At 48.5% G+C, this 14501-nt stretch overlaps 1 protein-coding gene across 5 annotated transcripts in view; it reads left to right on the top strand.

The window, feature by feature from the left end:
* The window catches only part of Fmnl3 (formin like 3), a 58170-nt gene that overhangs the window by 39332 nt on the left and 4337 nt on the right, over positions 1 to 14501 (top strand). For 2 of the 5 annotated variants that reach the window (XM_020169452.2, XM_020169451.2), the window contains exons 5-18: positions 3120 to 3203; positions 6514 to 6666; positions 7836 to 7944; positions 8110 to 8186; positions 8514 to 8607; positions 9588 to 9662; positions 9966 to 10076; positions 10380 to 10529; positions 10962 to 11063; positions 12159 to 12438; positions 12880 to 12948; positions 13036 to 13160; positions 13337 to 13539; positions 14205 to 14439. In XM_020169452.2, the coding sequence (XP_020025041.1) occupies positions 3120 to 3203; positions 6514 to 6666; positions 7836 to 7944; positions 8110 to 8186; positions 8514 to 8607; positions 9588 to 9662; positions 9966 to 10076; positions 10380 to 10529; positions 10962 to 11063; positions 12159 to 12438; positions 12880 to 12948; positions 13036 to 13160; positions 13337 to 13539; positions 14205 to 14439 (1867 nt within the window). The remainder of the gene's footprint in view (positions 1 to 3119; positions 3204 to 6513; positions 6667 to 7835; positions 7945 to 8109; positions 8187 to 8513; positions 8608 to 9587; positions 9663 to 9965; positions 10077 to 10379; positions 10530 to 10961; positions 11064 to 12158; positions 12439 to 12879; positions 12949 to 13035; positions 13161 to 13336; positions 13540 to 14204; positions 14440 to 14501) is intronic. The other 3 variants (XM_020169454.2, XM_074083301.1, XM_074083300.1) reach the window with 2 other exon arrangements.

Here is a 14501-nt window from a genome sequence, read left to right as displayed (position 1 = left end):
GTGGGGTGAGGTCCCTGAGCTTCCTGAGAGAAGAGTGGGAAGAGCCAAATGATACCATCAGTGTTTCCTGTCATGGCAGTGGTCTGGTTGCTCACCCTTGCTTACTCACCCTTAGGCTAAGCCTGCCAGGGGCTCTTCAGAGGGAGGAGACACCTGTATATAGCCAGCTGCAGCAGCAGTCATGAGGGAAACAGCACAGGAGAGAATAGGAACATAACAGTTCCTGACCTCGGAAGCTGTGCTGTGGGGGCCAGGGCATGACTTCTAACCTCATCTGTGAACCAGACGTGGAAAGCCAAGTTACTGGGAAGGGTGTGGTCAATCCTTCACCTTTGTTTGGTGAATCCTTCATAGGATGAAAACTGGCAGGGCTTCTCAGTTAGCTTGTGTGTCAGGGCAAGAGTGACACCTGCCTCAGACCCAAGCACCACTCCACAGGGCCTCCTTCCCTCTCAGGCCCTGCTGTTTTTCTTTTTTTTTTTTTTTTTTTTTTTTTTACTGACTGGTATTTGGTACTTATTTTTTTTTTTTTTTTGTCCTGTTGTTTTATTTTATTTTTTTTTTTTTTCATTTTTCTTTTATTATTCATATGTGCATACAAGGCTTGGTTCATTTCTCCCCCCTGCCCCCACCCCCTCCCTTACCCTGCTGTTTTTCTTAAGTCCTGCCTGCTGCAGTTGGTGTAGAAGAGCACAACAGTGTATGACACTCCCTGTGCTCTGCCCCTCTACCTGGTGCCTGTCACTCTGTTATCTGGCCAGAAGCTAGGGCCAGACCAGCATGGCTCCCAGGTCCTAAGGGGCTCTTTGTTGGCACATAGTTAGAGGTCTGGACCTGGTCCTTGGTTCCCAGTAAATAGCTTAGCACTGGCATTTTTAGGAGTCCCTGCCATCTAACCTGAGGCTTCCCTGGGCAGTTATGTGGAACAGCCAGGATTCTTCATGGCAGGAAGAATTTGTCAGGCTGTTGTGTGGGTACTGCAGGGTGAGAGGAGGCCAGGACAAGGTGAGGAGAGGCGGAGCCTGCCTTGGTCACAGTCTGATCAACAGGGGCCTGCAGAAGCACACATGCAGGCAGCAGATGAGAAATCAGGCTCTGGAGTGCCACTGGCTGGGAAGTGGGATTCCAGGGCCCCTGTAGCTCCTCCTCCCTCTCTCGTTTATATTGGTTTCTCTGCCTTGCCTAAGTGCCCTTTAACCTCTCCTCAAAGTGTCAAGATCCCGAAAATAGCAGGGTAGACTTAGACAGGAAATGAGAAGGGGGTGGGGAGCTGGAGAGCAGACAGACAGGAAACGGGAGGCCTGTCGGCCCCCAGAGAGGAAGCTAACTTCAGGCAGCTCTGGTGTCAGTCAGCTTTCTGCCAGAATCTGCTGCCAAATCTCAGCTGGGCCCAGTGCTCCAGCCCCAGCCTCTCTGGAGCTTGGGGTGTGGCCAGCCAACATGGTACTAGTATTTGAGCTGTGGGGAAAAAGTAGTTCTTCAGGGCAATTTAGGCATAGCTGGCTTATGCAGACATCCTCCCTAACCCCAGACATTTTGATGGCATAAAACACTAAGGAGAGTGAAGGTTTTTTATCCTAAGGATTTTATGTCTCTGTGCAATGAAATGAACCAGTCATATAATGGTCCTCCCCAAATTCACTCTTGACATTCATTCCAGAGATATCTCAGCCCAGGAGTGAAGGCAGAAGGTGAAAATGCCTTAGGACATTGTCCTCAGGTGTCCTGTTGTCTACCTGCTGCCTTCCTGGTCCAAGGTCCCCACATCCTCATGAGTCCAAGAGGTCATGACACTGTGGTGTTCCTTGAATTCCTGTTTCATCACCCAGCTTTTTTCTGCTCTGCCGGACTCACTCTGACTAAACACAGAACTCCCACATCCCTCTTTGCTCACTGCTTCCCAAAACTGCCATCCTTGAACTCAGTGGAGTACTATTTGGCCCAGTGAACCTCTGTTCCAGAGCTCTTTGCCCTTTCCTGCCAGTATCTTGACTGAGACGTCAGTCAATTGGTGACTTGCTGGTTCTGTCAAGCACAGCTCCATACATGGCCTATGATAAATGCTCTGAATGCTTCCCCAGTTCTTTTTCTTGTGAATTATTTTTATTAGCAAATATTACTTGTACAAAATGAGTTCTGAACTCTACTGAGTGCTTAAACAGTTGAAGATTCTGTCTCCTGCGATTTTATATTCTTGTATCAAGCCTGACATACTTATTTTTAACTTGTTTGTAGTTTCAATTGGCAATTATAGTTGTATAGATTATATATTTATGGAGTACAATGTGATGTTTACTAAGGTATTTTCATGTTATCTATCTTCTAATTACCACCAATGAATATTTACTTAACTTATGTAAAAATTCTTGTCCTTTGAGATTTGTGTCCTGTCTCTTCTATATTCTCTATTTTATTCATTATTGATATTTACCAAGAGTTTTGGTCGATACTTTGCATTTCATGTAATGTCACCAGTGGTTGGTTTCAGGATTTTACTGGCATCATAATGAATATGTATGAGGAAGTATGTAAATTTAGTATTGTTTCTCCTTTAAATATTTGCTAGAATTTACTAATGCTACCATACATACCTCATAATTTCTTTGTGAGAAGGTTGTTAATAATAAAGAAAATTTCCTTGAAAACTGTAAAAAAAAATGAAGTTTCATTATTATATTTCCAAACATGCATGTAATATACTTTGATCATATTCGCTCCCTCTTATTACTCTTTATTATTCTCCCACCCTCCACTTTTCTAAACCTTTTTAGAAATGCCTCCCCAATATTTTCATCCAGCAAGGACATTTGCCAAGCTTGGTTAGACCAGGGATACACAAAGTGATTGAATTAGAGCCCTGGTCCCTAAGGAGAAAGCATATTCACAAAAAAGCAAGTGATAGTGGAAGGACCTATGCTTTCCTCATCCCTGGCTCCCCTGCCTGGGGGAGGTCCAGGCTGGTGACATGACCACCAATAGGTGTGTCGTGGGTTTTGATTATCAGAATTTTCCTAGCCTGGTGATAGGGTCCAGAAAGATTCAAGAGGGTGTGTAGTAGGTTCAGAGTACCCTCAACTCACTTTAGTAGACTCTCTATACTGTGTTTTCTGTATTTGCAGGTGGGTGCGGGAGTTTCTGAATGATGAAAACAAAGGCCTGGATGTGCTGGTGGATTATCTGTCCTTTGCCCAGTGTTCTGTCATGTGAGTATCACCACAGGGCTAAGGTTTAGGGACCCACTAGGGAGTTCACAGTTCTAGTCTCCTTAGAAGAGGAAGGGTGAGATTCCAACAGTGAAGGTGGAAGTGAGCATCCCAGGCCAGGAGGAAGTAGCCCAGGTGTGTAGAAGTAAATAGGCAAGCCAAGGGGATGTCTAAGAATTAATGAAGGATGACCAGGTGGATGGAAGAGATGTGTTTTGGGGAGCTGGAAGTGAACTTGAAATCAGAACCCGAAGTATCCAAATGCTAATCTATAAGAAATCCAAGGAAATGTCCTGGCTCCTGGGAGATTCTCTGGATATCCATCCATCTCTGTAGAACTGAGTCTTCCTGAAGCAATTCTGGGTCCCCAAGTTATTGTTGAAGAACCCAGGAGCAGTGAGCATGACTTTTGACTTGGATAGAGAGAAGAAGGCTTGAGAGCCTTTTTCTGGTAGCCCTTTTGGCTTGGAGGCAGCCAGAAGTGAGTTAGCACAGCAAAGACAGCATGGTGTAGTGCAAGGAAGGACGACTTTCCAGGCAGATGAACTTGGCTTTGGGTCTCAGTTTTGTCCTGTAGTATGTGTGTAATCTTATGGATGTTTGTCCTCTTCAATGAAAAGAGATCCACATGTCAGGGTTGTAAGGGTTTGATGGTAATATGTGTAAAATATTTAGTAGTATTTGGAACATATTAGGTCTACACTGTGGTAGCTGCTTTATTGTTAATTTTATTACTATTTAGGGTGGCATGCCTTGCCATAATTACCTTAATATATGGAAAGAGGAGTGACAGCAAACGAAGTGGTCAGCACATTCAGACTTACACCCTAGATAAATCAGCCCTAGGGAGAGCAGTTGTTCCTATTTGCTTGTGACTTTCTGTAGCTCCCCAGCACTTAGAATCCCTAGTCCTAGGAAACCCCAGTCCTGGTCCTTGGCCTTTGCCTAGACTTAACTTTTCTACTGTCCCTGCCCCCTTGACTGTTCTCCTTTGTCTAGCAGGTCTTCGGTCTTATTTTCTCTGGGGCACGCACTAATGTATTTCCAGGTTTGGCCTCCCTATCACCTTTTCCAGCTTATCCTCTGTTAAAAATGAGAGTGTCCCACTCCCCATCCCCATTCCTGTAGAAGTCATACCTCATGATCCTCCTATCCCTTTAAATACTTTTTATAGAAAAAAAATGAAAAATATTTGCCGAAATAGATTTTTTTAATTCAGAACTTTTTATAGTAAAAAGATATAGATCATTTTTCCAAATAAGCCTATCTTATTTGAAAAGCAAACAAATCCCAACTGCTCTAAACCAAGAATACACGGGACCCTCAGTGTTACTGGTGTCCACGGCAGTGCCTCTGACTCTGTTTTAAGACTCCAGGGGAGGAGAGAAAATGTGTGTTTTGGAAAGGCTCGACAGGAAAGAGGTAAGGTCACATAGAGTTTGAGTGAAGGCATGTATTTATAAACTTTCATGTGCCAGTGCTCTGGAATACCATGCTTGATGAAGAGAAGCCACCAGCAAGCTGTCTCCCTATTAGGGAGTTTCCTCTGATGTCTAATGGAGAGCCCCATTAACCACCTCCTCCCAGTCATCAGGATTCTAACACCTGCTCCTGCTTCTTTGTAACAGTTGGGCACTGGGCATCTATGGATATTGCTTCCTATTCCAGAAAGCCCTAGCCTCTATGCCTTTGACTAGGGGCATGCATGTGGAGCAGGATGTCCTGTGGGGAGGAGTCTGTGGGATATACTCCCTAATTCTTAGTATCCTACTGGGATAGAAGTCAGGAAGAAGTGAGACTGTTTCTCAGGGTGTGTATCTCAATGGGTATGTGTAAGAGACAACCGTCTTTTTCCTGGACACATTCACAAACTGCCGATGGTGGAAGATGTGACCCTAGAAACAGGAAGTGACAGAGAAGCCATCCCAGCTCCAGGGGCTATATGCAGGTCTCTCATCCCTAGTCACACTCTTAACCTGTACTTTCTTCCCCCAGGGAAGCTGAATTCAAGGAGCCTCTATATAAGAAAAATCTTGAAGCCTCAAATAGACAATCATAAAAAACATAACCACTAAAACTAGTGCTGCAGCCAGGCACTAGTAGCTCATGTCTGTAATCCTGGCTACTTGGGAGGCTGAGATCAGGAGAATTGCAGTTCCAGGCCAGCCCAGGCAAATAGTTCATAAGACCCCATCTCCAAAATAATCAGGGCAAAACGGACTGGAGGTGTAGCTGAAGTGGTAGAGCACCTCCTTTGCAAGCATGAACCCCTGAGTTCAAACCCAAGTCTTACCAAAAAAAAAAAAAATGCTGGGGCTGATGGTGTAGCTAAATGGTACCAGTGTCTACTTAGCATGCTGAACCAGTACAAGGCCCTGGGTTCAATCCCTAGCATAACAAAACAAAAGTGCAAAAGCCAGTGCTAGGATGGGCAATGGTACACTTCCTAATTAAAAAGGACCATTTCACTCTGCTTTCTGGAACCCTTCCTTTCACACCTGCCCAATCCAAAATGAACTAGGCTCCCTCAGGGCACTCAGGCTCCATAGCCATTGCAATTGGCTAATGAGCAAGACTTGCAGTTAGAGCCAGGCAGTGGTGGCTCATGCCTGTAATCCTAGCTACTCAAGAGGCAGAGATCAGGAGGATAGCGGTTTGAAGCCAGCCCAGGCAAATAGTTCAAGACCCTATCTTGAAAATACCTAACACAAAAAAAGGGCTGGCAGAGTGGCTCAAGTGGTAGAACTGCCTGCCTGGCAAGTGTGAAGCCCTGAGTTCAAACTCCAGTACCACCAGAAAAAAACAAAGACCTGCAGTTGGCCCATTCCCCACCACTCCCTCCTCAGGGCATATTTTCTATATGGAGCTATGTGGAGCTTCTTTGAGATGCATCCCCTACTCCCTTTTTTTTTTTTTTTTTTTTTTTTTTCTGTTCTGGGGTTTGATTTCTGGGGCCTATACTTGTGCCACTCCCTCAGCCCTTTTTGCTTTAGTTATTTTTCAATTAGGTTCTCACATTTTTGCCCAGGGCTGGACTGGACCAGAATCCTCCTATTTATGTTTCCCACATAGCTCAGGGGACAGATGTGAGCCACCACTTCCTGGACCTTCTCTGCCCCTGTCCTATGTTGGTGGCTCCCAACCAGGATTGAGTCTCTGCTGCCCAATTCTGCTTTCTTTTCTTGCTGCCCTTGCTTCTTATTGCCCTAGAGACTTGAAGAGTTGGGAGGTGGGCTTGCCAGGGGCTTGGCACAGAATTTCTCCTGTGTATGTGCCTGCGTATGCGCATGTGTGTCCTTTCATGCTCCAGGTTTGACTTTGAGGGTCTGGAGAGTGGTGAGGATGGTGCATTTGACAAGCTCCGGTCCTGGAGTAGGTCAATCGAGGACCTGCAGCCGCCCAGTTCCCTGTCGGCCCCTTTCACCAACAGCCTCGCTCGCTCTGCGCGCCAGTCTGTGCTCCGGTATGTGTGCGCTCGCTCTGCCCGCCTGCCTCCTACCCCAGCCCCAGTCCAGGTCTCAGTAACTGCGGTGAGTGCTCATGCTCCTCCCTCCACTCTTGCTTTCAGGCTCAGCTCTCTTGCCCTCTGCCTGCCCGTCTGTCTCTGGTCTGTTCTCTCTGTCTCCCTGACTCTGCCCAGCAGTCTGTCCTGGGTAAGTACATGATCCTCAGCTGTGCTGACCCACCTGGGGTTCCAGCTCTCCCCTCCTCCACTCCTCACTCTCTCTCAGCCATTCCTCCCCAAACTCTCCGGCAGGGCTTGGGCTTCACTGACTGATCCAGCTCCTTCCCTCATGACTGTTTCCCTTTAACTCTCACTCTGCCCCTTCAGCTGCGTGGAGATCAGCTCCTACCTACTTGCCTACCCTTCATCTTCCCTTGCCTTCTTCCTTCAGGCCTTTCTCTATATAGCTGCTATGCAATCATTTGTCTGCAGTGTCTTAAGAGCCATCTTGCCAGTAAGACTGAATGACTTCTCAGAGCCCATCCCACTCAGGAGGCTGTCTTTAGGGTCTATAAGCCCTTTCCTAGGCATCTGTTTCTCTTGTGGCCCCGTTTACTTCCTTTGCGTTTTGTCCCTCAGCCATTTATCATTATGGTCTTGGGGAAGCAGATTCCATGCTTGCTTCCTCTTTTTTTTTTTTTTTCTTCACAAAACATCATTGAGGCAACGGAGGGGTGGTATAGCCACCTGGCCTTCCTAAAACCTGTGGAGATCTGTTCTGCCTTTTGGGGACATAGGAGTGAGATGAGATCCAAGATGCTCCTGCCCCACGGAATGTACAGAAGGTGCAGCAACTGGAACGAGAGGGGGAAGGCTCAGATGAATGTCTTTCTGAACTCATCTCGAGGACACTGTGTATTTCAGAGGGTCTCTGGGGTTAGCTTGGTTTGGGCACTGGTTATAAAGGTGGGATCCTGGGCAGTTGCTGACAAAGCCTCTTTCAGGTGAACACAGGCTGACCACCCTGCCTTCCTGTGCCACCTCTCTTTGCCATTGGTTCAAGGTCCTCTTTCCCCCATTTCTGCCACTGCTAAGGGCAGCTGCCTGGGTAATGGTGAGTGTTCCTAGACTCTTCACTAGTAGTCTTAGCCCCTCCTACCACCTGAGTGCCTGGCCCTCTCCTGCAGATACAGCACTCTCCCTGGACGCAGAGCCCTGAAGAACTCCCGCTTGGTGAGCCAGAAGGATGATGTCCACGTCTGTATCCTTTGTCTCAGAGCCATCATGAACTATCAGGTAAGGGGTAGCGCTATCTGTGGGTACTCTACTTCTTCTGCCTCATCTGCAAACCAGGACAGCTAACTTATGAAAGACAAGTTTGCTAGTGGGCCATGGATAAGGAGATCTGCTAGGCTCTCCCTTTACTTACCATCAAGGTCCTCTCCTGTCTTTCCCTTGCAGTATGGCTTCAATCTGGTCATGTCCCACCCCCATGCTGTCAATGAGATTGCACTCAGCCTCAACAACAAGAATCCAAGGTGAGTTCTTTCTCTTCCCCACTCTGCCAAGGGCTCTGCAGGTCTGAGCTCCACTTGACCCTTACAAGTCCTGCTTGACTTGGGGTCCTGTAGCCAGAGTCAGAACTTTGGTTCTCCCTGCCCCCCCCTTCTGCTTGAGAAGTTTCCTCTGGTCTGCACAGCTTAGTGAGGGAGCAAGCCTTCCTGCCCCACCTTCTTTCTAAAACCTACCCCTCCCCTTGCCATTGAGGTTGGTCATACCCTGCAGAAGGACTCCCCAATGGACATTAACTGTGTGGAGTCTAGGATGGGGAGCTAGGGTGCTAATCTTCCTTCTTTACCCTGTAGGACCAAAGCCCTGGTCTTGGAGCTCCTGGCAGCCGTGTGTTTGGTGCGGGGAGGTCACGAAATCATCCTTGCTGCCTTTGACAATTTCAAAGAGGTCAGATTCCACCCTGCATGTGTGTGTACTTGGGGAGAAAGTAGGGAGCCAGCTAGGTGTGCATCATTTTCTGGATCTTTAGTGATTTTAACATCCCAGTGCTTGGCTAAGCAGCTTGCTTTCCAGAGCAGGACCAGAACTAAACAAAACCAGAACTTTAATACTATTGGATCTTATGGTAGAAAACCTCCCAGTTGGCCAGCTAAGGATGTTCTGGGTTATAGTGCAGTGGTCCTAATCTAACCATCGTCACAGTCACACGTATAGACCTCCTCCTAACCCACTGGAGCCTGGGTGTCTATACTTTACAAGACTCCCTAGACAGTTCTGCTGCAGGAAAGAAGGATGGTCTCCTGGATTGTTGGTGAGGGGAAGGGAGCTCCTGTGTGGAATTTCCCCAGCCTCTGGGCCCACCTTCAAAACCCTGATCTGCTTAAACATGGGATTCCTCGACATCCAGCCACAGCTGTGGTCCCACCCCTTCCTCTTCTCTGGACCTCTTCCCTAGCGTCCATTGTTCAATACAGGAAACAGCTTTTCCTCCTTGAGCTCAGGCTCAGAGAGGCCCTAGGACCCTTTTCAGCAGAGGGCTTTCCTGCACATTGGCCTCTCCCCTTTGGCCCCCTGGGACCACAACCTTCTGTCTGAGCCATGGCCTATCTCCCTTCCTCCTTCCTTTACCCCTTCAGTAACTTAGCAGCATCAGACCCTTGGATCTCTTCTTGGCCTAGCCCCAAAGGCACAGCGGAGGGCATAGGCTATACTGGGTTCACTCAGTGAATTGGTGGGAGACCAGAAATGGAGGGCCAGATTCTGGATCCCAGGTTTTCCTCTATGTGTCCAAAATTGCCCATTCCCTAGATAAAGTTACAGTTAAACACAATCTGAACCAGTGCATTTACCATTATGTTCCTGGGAGCCATTGTTCAGGGGTTTGGGTTCTGTGTAGAGCAGATCCTTGAGAGAGTTTGCTCATTCAGGTGTGCAAAGAACTGCATCGCTTTGAGAAGCTGATGGAGTATTTCCGGAATGAGGACAGCAACATTGATTTCATGGTGAGTAAATAGGCTGGTGCATGCCCATCAGAATGCTGTGGCCAGCCAGGCGCCTATGGCTCAAGCCTTTAATCCTAGCTACTCAGGAGGCAGAGATCAGGATGATCGCAGCTTGAAGCCAGCCCAGGCAAATAGTTCACCAGACTCTATCTCAAAAAACCCCATCACAAAACATTGGGCTGGTGGAGTGGCTTAAGGTGAAGGCCCTGAGTTCAAGCCCCAGTGCCGCAAAAAAAAAAAAAAAAAAATGGTGTGGCTAGGGGCCACAATGACCATGTATTTGGATATTCTGTTTCTTCCCAGGTGGCTTGTATGCAGTTCATCAACATTGTTGTGCACTCAGTGGAGGACATGAACTTCCGGGTCCACCTGCAGTATGAGTTTACCAAGCTGGGGCTGGAGGAATTCCTGCAGGTGAGCTGGCTGGGAGCTAGGTAAGACACTTTGGGGTAGAGAACCAACTTAGACATTGTGCAAAGGGAGTTTATAAGAACCTAGTCCTGGATACTTTTAGAACCTGTCTGTCTTCTGTGACTTGGGACTCCTGTCACCCCAATCAGGCACTGCATCAAGCAGACCCTAACATGACCAGCAGCAGGAAGTCCCTGGTTGTATGCTCTAGGAAGTAGCAAAAGGTGATGAGGACTAAGGTTTCCCAGGAGGCCCCCAAGTCCTTTACTGATTTCCCCAACTATTACTCTCTTTGCTTTTCACCAGAAGTCAAGGCACACAGAGAGCGAGAAGCTGCAGGTGCAGATTCAGGCATACCTGGACAACGTGTTTGATGTGGGAGGTTTGTTGGAGGATGCTGAAACTAAGAATGTAGCCCTGGAGAAGGTGGAGGAGCTGGAGGAGCATGTGTCCCATGTAAGTAGCTTCCTTTATCTGCTAGAGCCACTGTTGAAGGTTGGGGAGGATGGGTACAACTGAATTCCAAGAATCCTGAACTGAACCACTTGCCTCCAGATTAAGCCTCAGAAAGACTTTTGAACCATCATGGCTCTGGCCTGAATCACTCTACCCTCACCCACAGGAACACACACTGACTTCCATGACTGGAGGTGACCTCAGGCTTAAGACAATCAGACTGCCGCCATATGCCTTGTATCTTTTTCTGTCTCACATAGTGTCAGACTCTGGACCTATAGGAGTGATGCTGGAAAGCCACCTAACCAAGCCGCCTTTGGGGTGCTGTGTGGGAGGGCAGGGGGTGTTGGGCCCAGGTCCTGACGGGTTGTCGAGGCATGCTGAGTGCCCAGGCTTTACTACAGCCCCAACCCTGCCTTTCCAATTCTGCAGCTCACTGAGAAACTTTTGGACCTGGAGAATGAGAATATGATGCGGGTGGCAGAGTTGGAGAAACAGCTGCTGCAGCGGGAGAAGGAACTGGAGAGCATCAAGGTATCAGTACTCCAGAGAGGGCAAGCCCTGACTGAGGCTCCAGGGCCTCGGGCCTTGCTTTTCTTTTATGAGTCATATTAAGGAAAGATCTTTATTCACTCTTGACACACTCAGATGAGGATTCACCCTATTTTTTTCACCTGGGAGAAAAGCTAAAGCCAGAGTGGGCCAGACACACACAAAAAGAGGGTGGGAGCAGACGGGATGACCATGAGTATCCCCTGGAGTCCAATTTAGCCTGCCCCTGAGGACCCTTGGAGTGCAATTTAGGTTGCCTATCTGCTGCCTTTTCCTCCACGTGCTTCCCAGCCCTGCTTACTGATCAGTGTCAGAGTAGCACAGTGCTCTCTGGCTGTTTATGTCTCTTCACCAGGTATCCTAAATCAGAAGGGGAGGACTCCTCATTCTCAGTCCTCTCACCTAACTTTTTGTTAGTTACAAAGTCATAATTCAACCTTCCTTTTCTTCCAGAGAAACATGGTTATGCTGGCTCTTCTGAGCTCAGTATATACATTTGTGCAGCCCTACTAAGTACTGTAATGAGAGCTATGGAGGATGCAGAGACGGCTAAGACCAGACCTGTCCATAAGACTTCCAACCAAGCAATTAATACACTAGTTATGGCCAAATGAAATAAAAATAGTAATGAGGAGGAAAAGGCTGTAGAGAGAGTAACTGTGTCAGGCTGGCAGTGGACCAAGGAGTTTCATAGGGGCATCCTTTTCCCTGGGCCTTGAAGGACCTGTGCAGTGAAAATAGGCCTGGAGCAGAGGAAAGGTCAGGATGCCAGTGGAGCACTGGAGGCAGGGTGGCTCTATTTTTTTTTTTTCTGTTGGTCAGACTGGGGTTTTTAACTCAAGCAGGCCCTCTAAACACTTGCGCCACACCTCCAACCCCTGGCAGGCTCTTCTGCTTACCTCTTTTGTTATGCTGTACCCTGGCTCCCCCTGCTTCCTGATAGGGATTTCTGCCACCCTGAGCGCTCTCACCACACCTTAATTGAAAGTCCCTTGGCTAAGAATTCTCATTCCTAGTGGCCAATGAATATTGCAACTTCAGCTCACTCTTCTCTTAATGGTGCTGTCTGCTCTTTAGGAGACATATGAGAACACCAACCACCAGGTGCACACCCTGCGGAGACTCATTAAGGAGAAAGAAGAGGCCTTCCAACGCCAATGCCACCTAGAACCAAGTTCCAGGGGTTTAGAGTCTGTAGGTGGCGAGGTCCTGGCTAGGGTAGGCCCTGCAGAGCTGAGTGAGGGCATACAACCGTCTGACCTGGATCTGCTGGCTCCAGCCCCACTGAATGAGGAGGCCCTTCCTCTGCCCCCTCCACCGGCTCCGCCCTTGCCTCCACCCCCACCTCCATTACCAGGTAACCAGGACCCCTGAGCCAGGATGGATAGTATTTGTGGGGTCAAAACCCTAGTCAGTGGTTTCTTCCTTAAGGTGCATCTGGGAAATTGCACCATTTGAGGGCTGAAAGCATATCAAGTCAGGGCAAGAAGGTTGAGGGAGGACCAGGATGTAGGGAGGACCAGGTTATTAGTGTAAGTGGGTCAGGAGTAGACCCTGCTTCAAGGATCGAGATGCTCCTCCTAATTCCTCTGAAGATAGCCAAACAGAGGCTTAAACTATGGCAGGAGAAACAGTTAGAGGTAGTTTAAACTGCTTGTCAGGACTTCTGAGAGCAGCTTGGGCAAGTTCAGTCTCCTTCCCTGAGGGTCTCTAAGGACAGGTGGGATAGTCAAATGGCAGGGTGGCTGGGAAGAGTCTCTTGACCCCTGGGTCACTGTGCCATTTTTTCTTCTTCCAGACAAGTGTCCCCCAGCCCCACCTCTCCCTGGTGCAGCTCCCTCTGTAGTGTTGACAGTGGGCCTGTCAGGTGAGTCCCCAGGGTTCTGGTCAGGGCTGATGGAACCAGGAAAATGCATGCTTGGCCTCTACCTTACTGATCATCCTTCTAAACTAGCCATTCGCATTAAGAAACCTATCAAGACCAAGTTCCGCCTGCCGGTCTTCAACTGGACAGCATTGAAACCCAATCAGATCAGTGGCACTGTCTTCAGTGAACTTGATGATGAGAAGATCTTGGAGGTGACAGGGTCTGGGGTCCAGAGGGTTGCAGTGAGGTACTAGGGACCAGTTGCCCTTTCAGCTAGATCTCCTAGTCTTGGAAAAGCCCTCAGGAGCCAGAATTGGGCCCATGCTGCCAGTGAGTGCTCTCATAGTGTGAGGTTACAATGTTGTCCCTTCTCATCTACTCCTGCCAGGACCTGGACCTGGACAAGTTCGAAGAATTGTTTAAGACAAAAGCCCAGGGTCCTGCTCTTGACCTCATCTGTTCCAAGAATAAGACAGCACAAAAGGCTGCCAGCAAGGTGACCCTCTTGGAAGCCAATCGTGCCAAGAACCTGGCCATCACCCTACGCAAAGCTGGCCGCTCAGCCGAGGAGATTTGCAGGGCCATTCACACGTGAGATTCCCAGTGACCTCGCCCTGGGTCCCCAGCACCCAATTATCCACCCAGAAGCCTGGCTTTCCCTAGTTTCTAAGGCTCCTGACAGAACTTCCTCACACCCCTAAGTTATCCATTGACCTGGTCAGAACTTATTGCATCTGTGTCCCATGCCAGATGCACTGTGAGGAGCTACAGATTCAACCCAGACCTTTACACAAGAAACTCTCATCTAGTGGGAACAATGCAGTAACTGAGTGATACCACTAGGCCTGGCAGAGCACAGACAGCTGGGTGTGGTCAGGGAAGGCTTCCTAGAAGAGGTGCTGTGTCAACTAGGATTGAAGGAAGTGCACAAGTTAGTCCAATACTAACTTGGAAGAAGCATGGTGCCTTGGGTACTGAAAATGGAATCTGGCTTTAGTGTAGGATGAGAGGTAGGAGAGACAGGTAGAGAATGAGCAGAAATCTTGCAGACCACTCTCAGGTGCAGAAGAAAGACAATGAAGGGCTTTTAAACAGAAGCGTGGCACATTCCCCCAAGATCATTGCTATGACAGATGAGGCAGTGGTGCTCTGCTTCCAGCTGTGTCCTATGCATAGCCTCCCCACCCTAATCCTTCTAGGGATGAGGGAGAATGCAGACAAATGCCAGACCTGAGGTGGTCCTCCTATCTACACAGGTTTGATCTGCAGACATTACCAGTGGATTTTGTGGAGTGCCTGATGCGCTTCCTGCCCACAGAGGCCGAGGTGAAGCTGCTGCGGCAATATGAGCGTGAAAGGCAGCCCCTGGAGGAGCTAGCAGCCGAGGACCGCTTCATGCTACTCTTCAGCAAGGTGGAGCGGCTGACCCAGCGAATGGCTGGCATGGCCTTCCTGGGCAACTTTCAGGACAACCTGCAGATGCTCACACCGGTACAACTGCCACCCTTTCCCCATTCCCCAACTTGTCACCTTTCCTACTGGTCCTTCTAGCC

This window comes from Castor canadensis, chromosome 8, assembly GCF_047511655.1.
Source record: "Castor canadensis chromosome 8, mCasCan1.hap1v2, whole genome shotgun sequence".
Taxonomy (NCBI): domain Eukaryota; kingdom Metazoa; phylum Chordata; class Mammalia; order Rodentia; family Castoridae; genus Castor; species Castor canadensis.
Note: the sequence above shows the minus strand (reverse complement) of the source record. Positions and strands in the feature narration are given on the sequence as shown.